This window comes from Sinohyriopsis cumingii, chromosome 8 (genome assembly GCF_028554795.1).
Source record: "Sinohyriopsis cumingii isolate HCF-2022 chromosome 8, ASM2855479v2, whole genome shotgun sequence".
Lineage (NCBI taxonomy): Eukaryota > Metazoa > Mollusca > Bivalvia > Unionida > Unionidae > Sinohyriopsis > Sinohyriopsis cumingii.
This window is the reverse complement of record NC_142968.1, coordinates 82,077,787-82,095,751: the sequence shown is the minus strand read 5'-3', so window position 1 is coordinate 82,095,751 and position 17,965 is coordinate 82,077,787. Positions and strand designations below refer to the sequence as shown.

At 33.6% G+C, this 17,965-nt stretch overlaps 1 protein-coding gene across 1 annotated transcript in view; it reads right to left on the bottom strand.

Annotated features, from left to right (window-relative positions):
• Positions 1–17,965, bottom strand: part of LOC149793996 (uncharacterized) — a 31,008-nt gene that overhangs the window by 10,228 nt on the left and 2,815 nt on the right. The window contains exons 3-11 of the mRNA XM_089967919.1: positions 15,994–16,197; positions 14,769–15,005; positions 11,596–11,750; positions 9,514–9,636; positions 8,751–8,856; positions 5,314–5,477; positions 3,591–3,695; positions 3,100–3,174; positions 673–793 (exon numbers count right to left, since the gene is read on the bottom strand). Coding sequence (XP_089824045.1) covers positions 673–793; positions 3,100–3,174; positions 3,591–3,695; positions 5,314–5,477; positions 8,751–8,856; positions 9,514–9,636; positions 11,596–11,750; positions 14,769–15,005; positions 15,994–16,197 — 1,290 coding nt within the window. The remainder of the gene's footprint in view (positions 1–672; positions 794–3,099; positions 3,175–3,590; positions 3,696–5,313; positions 5,478–8,750; positions 8,857–9,513; positions 9,637–11,595; positions 11,751–14,768; positions 15,006–15,993; positions 16,198–17,965) is intronic.

The following is a 17,965-nucleotide window of genomic DNA, read 5'->3' as shown; positions in this document are numbered from 1 at the left end:
ATTAAACTACACCGAACACTTCAAATGCGCATGCAATGACATAGGATAGAGAAAGACTGGTTCTTTGAAATGATTATCCAAATAAAGAAAATTGCTGAAATCTAATATATATTACCAAGTTAAAATAACCGCGGAACATCTGTACTGACATTGAAGTAAATATAGTATGCTGCAACACCACTGCAAATATATTTGTAATTTGAACCCGTTATAACAGTTAAAATTACTTTATATTTTCAACCAGTTTGAACCGGTTATAACACAAAATTCTAATTGTTTTACGAAAACTTTGTGGAATAGAAGGGTGTCTTCAAAAAGTGTGCGCACACGGCAACAAAAACAATGCAAGAATCTGTTTAACTTTCCAATATCGTTAGCTTTTTCTTCAGAAAAAACGATTTATAAAATTGTATTATCTCTCTCTCTCTCTCTCTCTCTCTCTCTCTCTCTCTCTCTCTCTATATATATATATATATATATATATATATATATATATATATATATATATATATATATAGTGCGAAACTAGTATCTCGCTAGTCTGAGCGCTATAGACTCTTTAATGAGTCTTTTTCGATGTATTTTTGGGTGTAGTGACAAATACATGAAAATCTTAATATGTGAATACTAACGCTAATTGTGTGATTAATAATTGAAAGTATATGTATTTACCAGGTAAGATGAACTTGAAATCCTTTCTAGCTGTGTAGTTGAAGCACGGACTAATATCAAAGTCTCCGATATTCGGCCTCTCCTCATCATAAGCGTAGATATTGTATTGATATCTTCCAAGCTGTGGTGAGGAAGATATCATTAAATTGATAAAGTCAACAATGACTATATTTCTTAATTTTCCAATGCCTTTAATATGATAAATTCGTATTCTCTTGTAAGTTCTGTCTATGCTGTTGCTTGCACACTTTCCACAGGAAGAAAACATTCGCATTAATACAGTATACTGCAACAAGAGCAGAACAACAACAACAATAATAATACTAATAATAATAACAATATCAATAAAAATAATAATAATAATAATAACAGCAACAACAACAACAACAACAACAACATCTAACGCGAATTATTTGTAGTTATCCAGAATAAAAGCTTTGCTTCTGGTTTTTTATTTTTGTCTTCTTAGATGACTTACTCCGTGGATTACTTCAGCAGATAGTACACATTTCAGAATAAAAACCAAAGAAAGTAAAAAAAAATAATCAAATTTATGACTTCAAGTATGTTCAAAATTCATCAAAGAAAGCTAACAAAATGCAAATTCATGACTTTAAACTTACGTTCAACGTTTATCAAAGTATTATTCCACGCAACGCAGAAACACTTCATTACGTTATGCAAAACAGTTTCATGACGTATCACAATATTATTGTATGCACATTTTTGTCTCCGTTAACTTCACATTGTCGCAGTTGTGCAGTATTTTACGATACTTAACACATATCATATTGCACGCACGTGTACGACACGTGTGCCTAAAGATGGTATTGTTGTTGTTGTTATGGGGTTTATCGCCATTTTTCAGCACACGATAGGCTATGTATGGCGGCCAGTATTAAAGGTGGAGGAAGAACCCGGGAAAACCCCCGGGTAGAACCACCGACCCACGAGAAGCTACTGGCAAGCCTTTCTCACATACCTACTTTGGTCGAATCCTAGACTCGAACCCACGCAGACAGAGGTGAGATGGCAGTGATCCGTAACGGAGAGCGCTTTAGACCATCGGCCACTCGGCCCCCCCCCCCCAAGATGGTATAGTGTATTAGGAACTACTTTGTAAACAAAACATGCAGACTCGTATGCTTTGGTGAAAGCTTAGCTGTGTAGTAATATTCATATTTGACAATGTATTTAACTTTTCAATTACACCCCCTCTCCCACCCACCCCACACACTATAGAGAAATCTAACCTGAAGCTTTTGTCCTTACGCTAAGGACTTAGCAGACTGATGTGACCTCTACTGACAGTCAACATCGTTTCGGTCATGGCGTTAAGGAATCGATTAGGTTAAAAATATATCAGCGAAAAGCATATTGAAGCCAAGGGCTATCGCATATCTATAAGAGAAGTACCATTCCAGAAGGCTGTCAAAATACTAGATTCGATATAAAAAAAAAATGCAACGGAAGGTTTAGGTAGGGAACTAAGAGTTCCACAGCTAATATCGAAGACGACGAAAAAGCATTATTTCCGCATGATAAATGGAGAGTCAGACAACAGTTCCTTTTCAAGTTTCTCCGTATAACTATTTTCATACAATGTTAGGCTTGCGACAGAAGACACACTATACGATACAGGTCATAGCTGGAGTCCCTCCAACAGCGAGATGCAAGTGACAGGGCATAAGCGTGTTTTCTTCAGATGGTAATAAATATACTTACATTTATGCATCTTGGAATTACTCAGATTGTACTTTCTTAGTTAGTTCTTCAAATCCGACCGACATAGGAAAGTACATAAGAGAAAGTGATCAAGCATTCTTAACATCATTCCAGGAAAAGGGCTTTCTAAGAGAGAATGATAAAATAACGATTGCCAGAAGAGGAAGTGCATGCAGAGAGCATTAGAATAGTAGAAAAATACGTGGATAGTTTATAAGGTAAACAGAGATGGCTTTAACAGGGAAAACTAATGACAGAAGCTCAGAATTATTCTGTAACTTTTGCAAAATTTAAGTAAAACTAGGCAATATTCAAGGAAAGTGCCTCTTAATTAGAACGAAATTCCAAGGAGTCTAGATGACTTAAAATTTAAATTTGAGTTTAGAGGGTGGTTTTCTATCTGACTGAACATAAGCGGTTTGCTGTAAGCAGATATTTTTCGGATCACAATGGAAGAGTTTGCGCGCAACGGTTTAAGGTTTGCTTTGAATTCTCTGGCTAATATTTGTATACAAAAAATTGTGTAATCATTATTCTTACATGTTAACATGTACTACAAGACTCAGCAGAAAGAGTACTGCAACACGAATATAACACTGCATCCAAAAGAACATTGATGTTTGAGTATGGCTGACATAGTAAAGTCTTACGCGTCAAGGTAAGTAAAAAGGGCCTGGTCATGTGCAAATTCAAGCTACTTACCGAATTACCGTTCAAAATTAACATAATCGGCATTCCGAACTGCAGATTATTGCCGCTCTTCTGTGCATACGACCCCTGAGATGAAAAAGGCAAATCGATTGTAAGTGGAAATCTTTGGAAAGGACTATAGGAAAATAAGATTTAATTTAAACCAATTGGACAATACAGTAAGAAACTGGTACTTCTAAAAAGATCACGCAAAAAATAGTTTCTATTCATTAGAAGAATTCTTAAAAAGATATGCGAATTAGTCAAAGAGCCTTTAAATATGGAGATTTTATCACAGATACAAAAATGACTGTTTGAAACGCTCAGATATATATATATATATATATATATATATAAATATATATATATATATATATATATATATATATATATATATATATATATATATATATATATATATATATATATATATATATATATATATATATACTCCGAAGCTACATTACGCCTGCTATGTTAAATCAACTGCTGATGTTCATTACCGTAGCGAAGTACCATTCCCACGTCGAATTGAACCCAGCTCCCGGTGCAGGCCAGTCATTCCTTTGTGTTATCCACACGTCACACAGTATACCTCGCACACGTTTCTGTACAAGACAAAATTTAAAAATAGATTAATTTGATGAAGAAGAATATGAGACAACTTTTGGAAAAGTGCGATTGGAAAAGGAGCAGTCTTGGACCCTGACGCAGCATAGATGCATAAAACGTTGTAACAGTCAGTAAAGTGTCAGTAACGTTATTTCTTAGTCTTATCAATTTTGTAGTTGTTCTTATTTACCGCTGAATTTGATAGACATACAATATTTGGGGTTGGAGGAATTTAAAAGCACGAACAGAGTTCTTTGCTTCAAATATCCATGCATGAATTCTCATTCCATGACACAGCATCTGTACATGTTTATACTAAGATAACTTACGTGAACTAAACGATTTGTGGAAACGCTAAACAATCACGTTTTGTCATTATGACAATACGTAGCAACTCTTTAATAAAATAAAGAATAATACCCACAGCTCAAATGATGATACTTCTTTGACACGTACGTAAACATAGTCCCCTATAGACATGAAACAGGATCGATAGAAAAACAAACACACACTAAATTATTGTAGAAGTAAGCCAATGCTTGTCCTTAAGTGTGTGTTTGTTCTCCTATCCATCTTGTTTAATGTAAATAGAAGGGTCATGTTTGTGTATTCTATATTTTCTCTGCTTTCACTCCACGTATAATAGTGTATAAGTGTGTTTGTCAATGTGTGAGCTCTCCTACATGTTGGTTATTAGATGAATGGGTGTTGGTCACTCAAAACGGCGTATTGGACAGTAAATATTGGGTGTTAAATTATAATTGTTGTGGTAATGGATAGTATATAACTATTCTCATCTTTGTCTAGAGGATCCATAATGTTAAACCTATGGGGACTGTTTAACACAGGGTTTTTCATCTTGTCCCAACAGAGTTCCCCGAACGCGTTACTCCTATGGAATAAAACCTATTTAACATTATTTCTCCATCTTGCCCAAATTGCCCACTTCTATTTGCATTGATATATATATATATATATATATATATATATATATATATATATATATATATATATATATATATATATATATATATATATATATATATATATATATATATATATATATATACATACATACATACACGATGGCGTTAGCGTTTTCTAAGTAATGTTTACTGTTAACAAATCATCTCCCAGTATTGTCCATTCTCAATTGGATTCATTGGATTCAGTTATATAGTGATTTGTGTTTCCGTATTACTACTAGGCGTTACTATATGCCTAATTAATCGTACATATATGCATTTTCAATTATGCAGTAGATTGCCTGTCTTCAGCTGCTTGCAATTTATATATTGTATGCTTGTTGTATAAGTTTGGCAAGGAAGGTCTGTTTTATTTGAAGATATATTAATGTAAATGCGATAAACATATGCTTGTAAATCCAATGTTTATTTTATGGCTTATGTGAACTTCATTATCTTGGACATAATGACAATATCTCGAATATGTATCGTTACTGAAACGTCGGCACTTCGGACAAACATATTTTTTATCAGATGGAAATTTTGTTTTTGACTTTATAATTTGTTTTTAGATGTTAATATTAATCTGGATAATCACTGTGTACTTGGAGTTGTGCATCTGAGCAAACACAGGCGAAGCTTTACTTACGGTCCCCTCGTAGCTGTATGATAAACTATCGAAATAAAAAAATTCTTGAGAAGTCCTAATTCGAACGTGGACACCATCGGATGCGGTTCTGGCGTCAAAGCCCTGTGCAGATATACTTGACAAAGAACAATTACCCCTTATCGGGTCCATGATGTAAGCGACTCCTGAATTAATAAATAATAATAATAATAATAATAATAATAATAATAATAATAATAATAATAATGTGGGGGAGATGTAAGGCGAGATTGCCACTCACAACATCAGTAAGAAGGACAATAATGACGTCAAAATCAAAGACTGGGAGGGAATAGAATCAAGGTAAAAGGAAATAAAACACCCTTGCAGGACACTGGGAACGTCTATTGAGTGCGTGATTAATTTCAATACTTGACTTTCAGTGTTTGCTTTGTGAAGAGGTTAATTTTTATGATCAGCAGCTGCCCTTTTGAGTGATCTGAAAAACTAATACATTTATTACACAAGCACCACTCAAATATAAACATCATATTTGCCAATTCAATTATTCTCTTATTGCAGTTCTTTATAGATGTAAGAGAAATCACTCTAATTTTATTATGCTGTGTAAATGAATTTCGAAAAACGAAAACAATAGACGTATGGACGAATGAATTAATATTTCATATACCGATGTTAGATGTTTGCGTATGATACTCTCTGCTGTCGTCTTTCTCTTCATTTTTCTATATTTATTTTGGAATATTTGTATGCATAAAAAATGTTTTAAAATCAATAAATCGCTTTCGTTCTTACAAATAACAAATCATTTTTCAACCTGCACTAAGTTAATTAACGCATAAAAATGCTTTAACCTTTCCATGCGAGTAGTACTCACGGGATACGTTCTGGCTTAGATGACAAGGTCATAAATAACTTTATTTTAATTTTTCAAAAACGAGCCCCCACCCCCACGAGACAAAAATCAATCAATAACAAGCATGAATCCCTGGCCAGTGCCAACACTTTTTTTCTCCTAAAACTAACTTCCCACCTTACATGATATTTTGTAAGACCTGGCTCATCCACAGGTAACCTTTATTTATTATTTGTCAAAAGATATGATCTCAGAAGACGAAAATAAATTAATAACAACCATGACACCATTGCATCTAAAAAGTCTTTTGGAAATAAGGAGTCACGAACTAAACACAAAAATTGTCTGTATCTATCCAAGCTCATTAATACATAAAGTGATACTTCTTTCTACGTGCAGCATTATGTTCCAAAAGTAGGCGTAAAGTATGGATAAATATATTCGTGTTTCTGCTAAATTATACATATAGAAGGACTAAATGTAAAATAGGTGAGAAAATTGGGTTCTCATAACATAAAAATATTTTTGCCAACAGCTCCCTTCCTAATGATTTACATCTTGTTATTAATAAGTATACTAGGAATACATATCCACTGCATTTTGTAGTTTGACAAGCAGGAAATTATGCAACAAATTAAATACACAGTCCAACACATCAATGTATGACATACACACCAAGAAACATTTAACTTTAATAAACGTTAGAGGTAGACATATAGATGGTAATCTCAAATGTATTGTTTGTGCTGGATGTGAAGATAGAAAAAGATGCTGTTGCTTAGATGATAATGCACCTGGGTACATCACGTGTAAAAAATTACAGCATATGTCGTGGAAATAGTAATATTTGCAAGTTGAATGACTATATCTAAAAGGCAATCAGAGAGTTGTGATTGTCCAATTTTGCTAAAACAAACATAATGTTTTAAGAATCATATGAGTGAAAAAAATTTAAAGTTACGATCCGGAGAAAGTGATGCACAAATACTAGCAATAAAATGGCTCAATCTGCTAAAAAGTTAAGAAGGAAATAAATTTTCAGATACTAACACAAGATCCTTGCACTTATTTTCCAATTTTAGATTTAATAAACCTTTATTGAAAACCTCTGAAATAATAGCGTGTGGAAACTATCACAAACTGGACAACAATTGCTCAGGTGCGATACAATTACATACGTACCAGTGATATAATATGTTAAAGACAAATACTAGAATATCACTCATTTTATTTTGTATGGTTACAATGCATGGAGGGAAACCCTAAACTTTGAAAATCCTTACGCTTGATTCTCAGAGAATGAGTTTAAAGGTCATTTTGTTGGTACTTTTTAAGGAAGTCGAGACAATCAAATTGATACGCTTCTCAGCTTCATAATGTAAAACATCTTACTGAATATAGAAATCGGATAAATATTGTTTTCTTTCTGTATTTCCAATTGATACACCGGTTTCCGCACGCTACACAATATTTATTGATAAACAAGGGCAAGCACTCAATGTATGCACTTTATCTAATTGAGACTAAATAAATAGACAATTTCGATTACATCGTTGATATTAGTACAAATGAAGTTGATAGATCAGATGACATCATGTTCGTACTAGTAGTCATCATTTATATTAGAGAGTTATTCACTGAGTAATTTGTTTTGGTTTTATTGTGTTAAAATAATTGTAAAACTATATAATATGTTTCAGTGTCGCTGTAAATGTTTGATCAGTTTAATTTTAGACTGTTATTCTAAAGCTATGAATCTAGACTATATAATTTTTCTTCTTTCACGATACTAAGCCTGTCTTAAAACCCGATTCTCCTTCACAATATGATTTTATTTTTCCTCTTCATGCAACAAACAACTATACATTTCTTACTAGATTTTAGTAATGCCTGTTTTCGGCAAGTAACCTGGCGGAAGCTTTTGACGTAGCCACATTTACCTGCGATTTGCAAATATCACCACATAAAGATTTCTGGCATGGATTATTGGCCAAAGACAAAGACAAGTAAACATGCAACAAAAAATAAAAAAGATAGGTATAACGAAACAAAATTGATAAAGAAACAATGGAAGTGTACTGAATCAGGGAACACACCAGATCCCTAATAGGTCATACTCTATCATAATGCATCGACCAGTAGATACCACATTCCTAATAGCTCAGTCTTTGATAATAATATGAACGCCTAAGATAATAAAAGCCTTAGTTAGTCATCTTCTCAAATTAATACGTCGGAAGCTTAAATTATTGTTACCAGTGCTCTAAATCCTATCACCAAATATATACAAATCCTATTAGTTTTATCTCCGGTATGTTAAACAAAATCTAAATATTCTGCACCGAAGTCATATAAGAGAAACACCGTTGGTTAATACAAACTAAGTTAAGTGTCATTCAGCAGTTATGAAAGGGTATGGAGTTTTCCATTTGGAAATTTTTCAAATCTGTCTTGGAATATTTTTCTAGGAGACCTTTGTATATTCGGTTTCAACAGTGAACAAACTAAACATTTATATTTTTATACCGTCGGCTAAATAAGTGGAATTTTAAATGGGTCATTAATAGAATCATCATATTTGCATAATGAAACTTTATCATACCGGTATTAAAGTCGTGCACCTGTATTTGCGGGTCAGGGCCATATTGGTCAATACCCATCGGAGTGTAATCGTACCGCACCAGGCTCGTGTTCCGGTCAAAGTATTCCTGTAATGAAAGATAAATGTAAATGCATATGAAAAAAAAGATTCTACTATTGATGCAATGAGTAGAATCTACTGGGTCATGAATTATAATTTTGATGTGCATAGAAAGTTGAAAATAAATGAACGCAGCAGAGAATCATAGAAACAATGAAGAAAAAAAAATTAAATACAAATTTTCAAGTACAAGTACTTTAATGATTCAAAATTTTCAGAATTAAACTGTTGAAGTGTGCAATATAAAAATTGCCATGAATCTCGGTGTTTTAAAATATATAAAAACAGGCGTGGGATTTGATACCGCTTTTATTAAACATTGTTGACAAAGCTGATCAGCTTTTATACCACTGAGAAAATATTTAGCTTATTTCTTATTATTTGTTTCTCACACAGTTATGACATTTGTTGCTGAATGCTTGCAATACTGTTATAATTTGCAAACGAAACACAAAATAAAAAACTCTGATGTAGACAATGCTTATTTTAAGAATCTCAATCATGATACTATGAACATGTTATACTATGTGTAACGTTCTGCTGATATTTACTGGATCTTCGGACTTTAATGGTTCCTTAATAGATATGCCCATGTCCACATATTCAGGAGATGATAGCCATGCCACGACACATTGTTAAAATCTCGCGATTGACCTCCACGTACCTTTATATGACCAATCAAGTTGACATCCGATTGTATAATCTCAGATTGGAAATGAAAATAGTCGGCTGGAACAGGGAGGGGTTTCGTTAATTTTCGTCCTGGACAAAACACGCCCTCTCGAGTCTGCAAAACAGCACACCGGAATAATATCCTCCATTTTCAATTTTCAAGTATGGAAATTGTCAATAATTATGGAAGTGTATTTTTCTCATGGGTATTTAAAACTGCAGGAAGTTAACTTCATACACAGGTGTGTGCTGCTTTCATTCTTAAAATTGAGATGCAATAGTCAGGCAGTGACAGTATTGTTATGTATATTTGATTTATTTTATATTTGATTTTAACTTTTAAAATCGTGTTATTTTTAATTTCATTACATGTCAAGGTAATGTAATTTTGTTTTCAAGGAATTTGATATTTTCCAGAAATTAGTTTGACCTGACAGTTTGTAAACACCGAAATTTGTCTCTTTTGCTACCTAGTTCATGGCCTTGATTGAGAATCAAGTGAACAACTTTTTCAATTCAATTTTAATTTTTGAATGATAATAGTGAAATTGAGTCTGTTCTGGAATACGTGACATTGGACATGTGAATACCTTCCAAACTGTTCTGGAACGTGATCACCTGATCCTCATACGGTTATCTGTTTTGCGCATTATGTCTGTATAACCTTTGTATATAGAGAAATACTCTCAGTTGGGCTTTAACCTTGAACACTGGAAAAGTGTTTGTTTGTGACTAGTTTGGAGTCGCAGTTTAACTTTTATTCAAATTATTTGGATTATAAAAGTTTAATTCTTTTTCCAGGAAATATCTGAGCGCCCATACATAATTATTGAACAAAAACATTTATTTAAATTTTATTCGAAAATTCAAACACCGGATTATTATTGTCTGTGGAATAATAAAGAACTGTGGACACTACAGCACCATGCTGAATACAGTATACGTCATCTCCTTTCATTTTGTTTTTTTCGTCGGGACTCGAACTTGAATTCATAAGAACATTTAAATACTAGGATTTCTAAAATTTAATTCGTGAATTATTCTCGGATTATTTTTAGGATTTGATTCTTGAAGCCTTAAGTTCTTATTTTTTCATTTTCACAGTGTTTTTCCAGAGAAATAAATTATTTGTTAAATGTTTTGAATTTTCTTGTTTTCAGTCTTTATTTTGATACCGTTTATTAGAGCCTAAGCACGTAACATAAGAGTACTTGTAAATGGAATAGTCACGCACTGTCAATAACTGTAGCTACACTAGTCATGCTATGTCAACAATTGTAACGGCAATAGTCATATAACATGAATAAATTGTAACCAGCGAATACTTGTAACGGGAAAAGTCATTCAGTGTAAATAATTGTACCGGGAATATTCATGCATTGTCAATAAATGTAACGTCAATAATTGTAACCGCAATAGTCAAGAAATGTCAATAATTGTAACGGGATTAGTCATGCACTGTCAATAATTATTACGGCAATAACTCGCAAAATGTCAATACTTGTGACGACAATAGTCAGGCACTGTCAATAATTTTGAACAGCAATAATCATGTAATGTTAATAAATTGTATCGGGAATGGTCATACCGTGTCAATAATTGTAACGGAAATATTCATGCAGTGTCTATACTGGTAGATGATCAATGTTTTAATGTTTCACAAACCTAACTTACGGGGAGAATCTAATGCTAATGTTGATTTCTTCAGAGTAACTCATTAGTTAAGCTAACAAAATGCAAGTTTAGATGTCATAATAGCTTTATTATTATTATTATTATTATTATTATTATTATTATTATTAGTAGTAGTAGTAGTAGTAGTAGTAGTATTAGTTGCAGCAGTAAATAGTAGTAGTAACAGTAGCGGTAGCAATATTAGTATAATTAGTAGTAGCAGCAGCATAAACAACTAATAAATCCCCCATGTCTTCGTAATATACTATGAATCAAAGTATTGCACTGAATTTCAGCATACAATTTTATTGTAATATCATCTTTAGAATTTACTGCACACATGCATGAATGCCACAAGGAAATAGAAGCCAGAAGGAAATATTATGTAAAATCTGTCTACCTCAAATACAGTCGGACGGTCTATAGAGTTTCGAAATTCCGTAAATTCGTAGATGTGTTCAAAGTCACGTGGCGTACCAAAAAGCCAGACTCTTCCTTTGACATGAGCTCTGACTGGAGCATTGCTCATCATAGTCGACGTCATCCACGAGCTCGCTGGAAAACAACAAACATTATTAGTGAGCTGAAGCGATTCTCTTCTTTTTTCTTCCAAGCAAGTTTCAAGATAACGGGATAGTGAGTGATCACTGTGGATGTGGCGATGATGGTGGTAGTGGTGCTATTGTAAAAAAGGTAAAGTCCTTGTGCATCTTTCAGTTTCAAACATATATGTCCAAAACATTTAAAAAATGTTTGTTTTGATCTCAGCTCATGTAATGTATTCAAGCACACACTCAAAGTCCAAGAAATCCTAGACTTTAAAACATCAGTTAGAACAAATCTAGAATCACATTAATCTTTAGATTTCCTGAACTTTAAGTTTTTCCAATTATTAAAATACTAAATATCAATCAAATGTGCTACCATAAACACTGAATATTATATCTGATTTTTGGGTTTTCAGTTTGAGATGGATTTACTGGCTGATAAATGGCTAAACTGGATAACTAGTTTATGCAAGAACGAAAATACCGTTTAACGTTGGGCAGCAGACAGTGTTCACGAGGAAGTTGCCATTGCTGTACAAGTCATGAAGCGAGTGGCACAGGAGCAATGAAAAAGTTATGGTAAGGCGAGTTAGGAAAAGGTCGCTTTTTAAACCATTACACAAGAAGAAATTACGTTCTAAATCTGCATTGTACAAGGAAAGGCTACTGTTTGCCTCGTTAAGAGAGAATTGTTCTCTATTCTCTAAGCAATATGTGTCCTGTGAGCTGTGAGGTGGGGACCTTGATGAGTTATTTCGTTATGAGAACCAAGTCTATCCACTATGATTGTCCAGTTTGAGTATTGATGGTTATGAACCAAGTCTGAATGGGAATCATGTTTACATAAGCCATTGTTATTTTCCATTGAGGATTCTCCTGTATTTGATGCAAAAGTTCTTTGTGGCGCAGCAATATTCAGTATAGTTAAATCATTGGCTTCCTTGACATTTCCTGTTCGGAAGATATAAGTTTAAAACATATGAAATCAAATCTTCAGAATGTAAGCAGAATTGGCATAAACTGCGATGAATACTATCCTGATGGCATGAAACCACAACCAGGAGCAAAGAGGGACATTTTTTTATATTAATCACCTCATTTATCCAATTGTGACTTACATTTCTTTTTTGTATTGCAAAATTGTTTGATTATGACCGGACAGAGCAGGCGAGACACAGTATTATGTGGAATTCAAGTTTTCACCATTCGTTTGCTATAAATTAATTCCGATTGGTAGAAATCTTGAAAATGGTGACCATGGTGATTCTTTCAAAAATAGCTCCATATCCCCAATCAGTCAGTATGTCACGTACCACTATTGTATCATGTTTAACGCTTTTAGACCCAAAGACACAATTCTTTCATTATTCTAAAACAAAAATATGCCCGATCCAAGAAAGACGGAATATAAGTGGCGACACCGCAAAACACTTTATCTTTTACTGCTATCAATAAACTTCCTTTCTTCACAAATCTGTGGTTTTTGTTGCCTAAGAATATAACGAAGCCATAAAATTGCACTTTAATGATGACACTTACATTCACCAAATTTCATTTTCTGTATTTCTTTAAAAAAAGACATTGAGCAGGAAAATGTAGCAATAACCCGACTGTGTCTTTAAATTAAATGACTTTGTAATTAAAACAGGCTAAAAATGTTAATTTAAAGAAGTACTCTGAAATTTGACACATGTTTGTTCAAAATGCGAGATCAAAATGCGTATGCCATCGGAAATAACTCCAAGTTGGAAAAATGGTTTCATTGTTTCAACTCTTGGATATGTCATCACAAAATAAATTATGCCGATGCGCGTTATGAATGCGTCATTCATTGTCTTGAAAATTGAAAATAAAATGCACTTATTAGGTAGAATACAGAAGTTTAGAAAGACAATACTTAGAAATATCGACTTAACGTTGCAAGTTTCTCATACTAAATATTCTTGGGAAGAAATTACATTTGTTTCTCATGATATCTATCGCAAGTAAATCATAAAGTAAGATCAATTAATTAATTATGATTTTAAATTTACAAAAGAATAAGTTGAAGGACCATACAAATGTTGGTTTCATTTTTGTTTTCATCAACTGAATTTGTTTTCCCTCCTTTATAATTTCGCTGCAATGAGAAATTATAGAAAACAACATGGCTTATGTTGAAATTGCAGAAACGTACCGAAATTCAGCCATGGTTGAAGTGACAGCATGTATTTATTTACCTCCTTATGGATCAATTATTGCGATATGCTAAACTAATCTGATTAAACTAAAACTGATTTACGCTAATTACTATCTTTCAAAGTCTTCATTTTGTTATACTTTTTTAAAATGAATCATTGTATTGAGCAGAATTTATTTATTAATATATTAAATGAATATAGATTTCGTTCGTTTTTGGTGCGTTCGGTGCTTATTTCGTTCATTAATTTCTGTCATTTTTTATTTAGATATGTACCTTTTTCATGATTTTCACACAAAAATACTAGATGAATTAGCAAAGGAAACAATACACAAAAGAACCTAAAGTACGAAGATTATTTCTTATTTTAGCTGGCATGAATAATAATGTGAGACTCCTGGAGAAAATATGGCAGTAAAACGTATTTGCTCTCGTCTCCGCCATCTGAAAGCGATTATAAACTTTAGATACACGGGAGGGTACAAACATGCGGAGTTTAATTTCAAGAAATAGACTATGGTCGATGATGGAACTACCCCGCCGTTAACATTGTCAGTGAAGCTTCACGGCTTACACGAACGATTTAAAAAAACAAAATAAACAACCAACCACTCCCACCCCCCAAAAACCTTTAGTAGTTGAGCAAACGGAATTTTAATTATGACTGGTTATTTTTATCGCAATTGCTGGTATAGGGAGGTTATAATAGGAGGTAATTTTGGACTGGATTTATATTCGCGCCATCACTATGAGACCACCATATTGCTAACAATTTATATTTCTAAACCACTGCAAATTCCATGCTTTACGGTATCTCCTATTTCGTTCTTGAGGAGCCAGTCTTACCACTGAAGTACCAATCCACGGTCATGGTGGCGTTGATGGAATCCCAATACACACATGACCGCCATAGGTTGCATTGAATTCCCCTGATGGTGGTTTGGTTTATCCACTGCTCTGAAAAATTCCTGCCAAAGTCCAGTGCTCCTCCCGCCGTGTAGATATGGGACTTCCCGTCTGAAGTGGCGTAGCCAAAGAGCTGGCGGTTGGGGTCCGTGGACAATGGATCAACATTGCACTTTTCTGTAAAAATTAGAGTGTTCGTTCAATATTGCCAACATCTGAGACACATAGTACCTCCGCATAATGAACCAGACTTTGGTTATGCAAACCAATAATAACTACTCATGTGGCATAACAGTTGGATCTAGAGATGTACATGGTGGGTGAGGATCATACCAGAAGCAATTTACATGCAAAAGTTGACCCAAAAAGGATATTATTGATAACGGCAATTCTACAGACAAGTGTGATACACGAAACGAAAAACCGGAGTAACTATCAATTTGTGGGAAACAATGATCTTTAATCTGCCTATAATCTCTGATGAAAGTGATAATTTGTGTATCATTATGGCAGACCACTGATCTATTTCTCAAAAAGGGAAATTAAAACCATTATATTAAATGGATAAATTTTGTTAAATCATTTGAAGTTTGTTTGTCAAGGAGTAAGAAGGAAAAGGGTCGATTGTATTTGATCAAAGCTTTCTAACCTAAACTTCTATTTTTTCTGGTTCACGAAATTTGAGAAATTGGTCTAACATGAAATTTATACTACACTAACTTGATTAACAAGGATATCATGGCCTTCCGGTGGAACACATCCATCCATAGTCCGAGTTTCATCTGTGTGATTTTGACTAATTCCATTTTTTCGAAAGGGAAAAGGTTCTGATCTTTTAACCCAAACATAACTGTTCAAACATATAAAACGGAGTGGGAAAGGTCTGATGAAACTTAGACTAACCACCCATTATTCCTCCATATGTTGTATGTTTTCTATCAACCTTTATGTTCCCTGTATAAACTCTTGCTAATAACAAAATTCTTTAATACGCTCATGCCATCCTGTGACCTACAATAATTGGGGGTGAGTTTAATTGGTAGCGAATTGGTAGCGATACGTTCCAGAAGTTACAACCGAAACTAGTTTATTGTTCTAAAAGTGCCAAGAAGAGTGGGAGAGAGAGAGAGAGAGAGAGAGGGAGAGAGAGAGAGAGAATACATACTAGTATCCCTGTCCACTGTAATGAGCTCGTTGGTATTAAAATTGTAGATGGCGCTCTCGTGTGCCCCACTGTCGTGCTCATCGACTGCTGCGCGGCTATTATTGTAGTCAAACCATTCGTGGTAGTTTGTCGTAAAGTTTTTGTTTAGAATATTGCATTCTACAGCCACTGAGTACACTGTTGGTAAAGCTGGTTTCTTGGGACCTGAACAGAAAGTGACATAATTGATTGATACAACGATATTCATAGGAAAAAGAGTTGCGAAGGGTACATGTGAATATTGGTGTAGGTTACTGTGAGTGTTGAAGAGTTACCATGGAGATTTGCAAAACCGCTTTATTGCTAATTAGTTTGCTTGTATGTATATTAACAGAGGTTGATGAGTTTCCATGTTTAGCATGTGCAGGAGAGGTTGCGACTAGAACCACATTTTAAAATAAAATGTTTGTCTGGTAAAATTAATGACAAAAGAAACAGGATAAAGTAAAAGAATTAAAAGTTAGCAAAGACCCCAATTTTCCGGTATATATTATTAGAGCTGTACGAACCCAAGCCACATCACCATGTACACGTGTTTACAAGCCGCAGTGATACTAGAATATACCTTAGAGCTTTTGCTGAAATTCGCTTTGCTTTGCTAGGTGAAATATTTCATCTGGGATAGGAAAAGAACTCCATCCGACTGTTGGTGTAAAGAAACTTTGATGTGCACAGATTTGTTTAGCTTGTTAATTTGTTGATTCGTAGGAGGTTTAAAAAAAGAACGAAACACTACAACCATCAACCATCAAAACAACACCACCACCAACACCACCACAATAACAACATATACGGATATGTGCGTTCAACTCCGTTGTAACTGAATGAATAGTCAATAAAATGCGTAATATTTAATTGACATATAAAAGTGCAATAAAGTTGATTTTGAGAAAAGAAATAAATTCCATTAGTACATAAGAACACGATTGTCTATTTACCTTAATGAGTTTCAGTGAGACCTAACTTTTTAAATAGGTTTACAGAGGTTTACATGTTAGCGTCTGAGAAACAAAAAAAAAAAAATACCCAACAAAGAGAAATATATAGCAATTTGCTATTAAAAGGGACAATGGATGTTATTTCATTTATCGAAGGACAGATATTCCTGCATCGCCTTTAATTATCTTTAGATATAAAAAGGGCAAGGGCTCTGATAAAACCAGATAAACGCTGAGACCTGAATGATATTCATTTTAATGACAGCTAGTTGGAAAATATATAAAAAGCTTTGGGACTATTTGCACACACACATTATCTGACATCACATAATCAAAACAAAAACAGGAAGGAAAAATATATTAGCAAAATTACATAAACAAATCACTACAGTATAACATAAATTTTTTAGAACATCCATTATAACTTGAGTGATAACTTTTACAAGAAATATTATATGTATAGGACGATCATCTAGTAACATTAAGTGAACAATTCTGGATATAAAAATTATCAGATCCCGACTACAGCTTGATACAGGCATCTTTATCCAATGTGTCTGCCGTATACAATATTTATAATTCATTAGATACATTACGACTAGTTCAGCATTCAAGATATATCATTTGTTGATAACACAGTAAATACTTAATACAAAAATGGTGAGAAAGGTCTTGAAGAATTTATTTGAGCATGAAACAGTGCTAAATGTCAAATCTTCACTTGACATCATAATCGGTAAATATTTTCGTACATGATGTTAATCACATGTATTTTGTATACATTATCCCTCAGGAGTAATAATTGTAGACGTATTGGAGCTAAACCAAATAACTATTTACACATCTTCGTCGGATGTTAATAATGCCTGCCAAATTATGGAATTATATATCAAAAGTTGTTTTGCTGTGTATGCACGATGAATTATCATCGGTAGGGAACATAATCTATCGGAACAGGAAGACGTTTCATTACTAGGACTTCTAAAACTTAATTT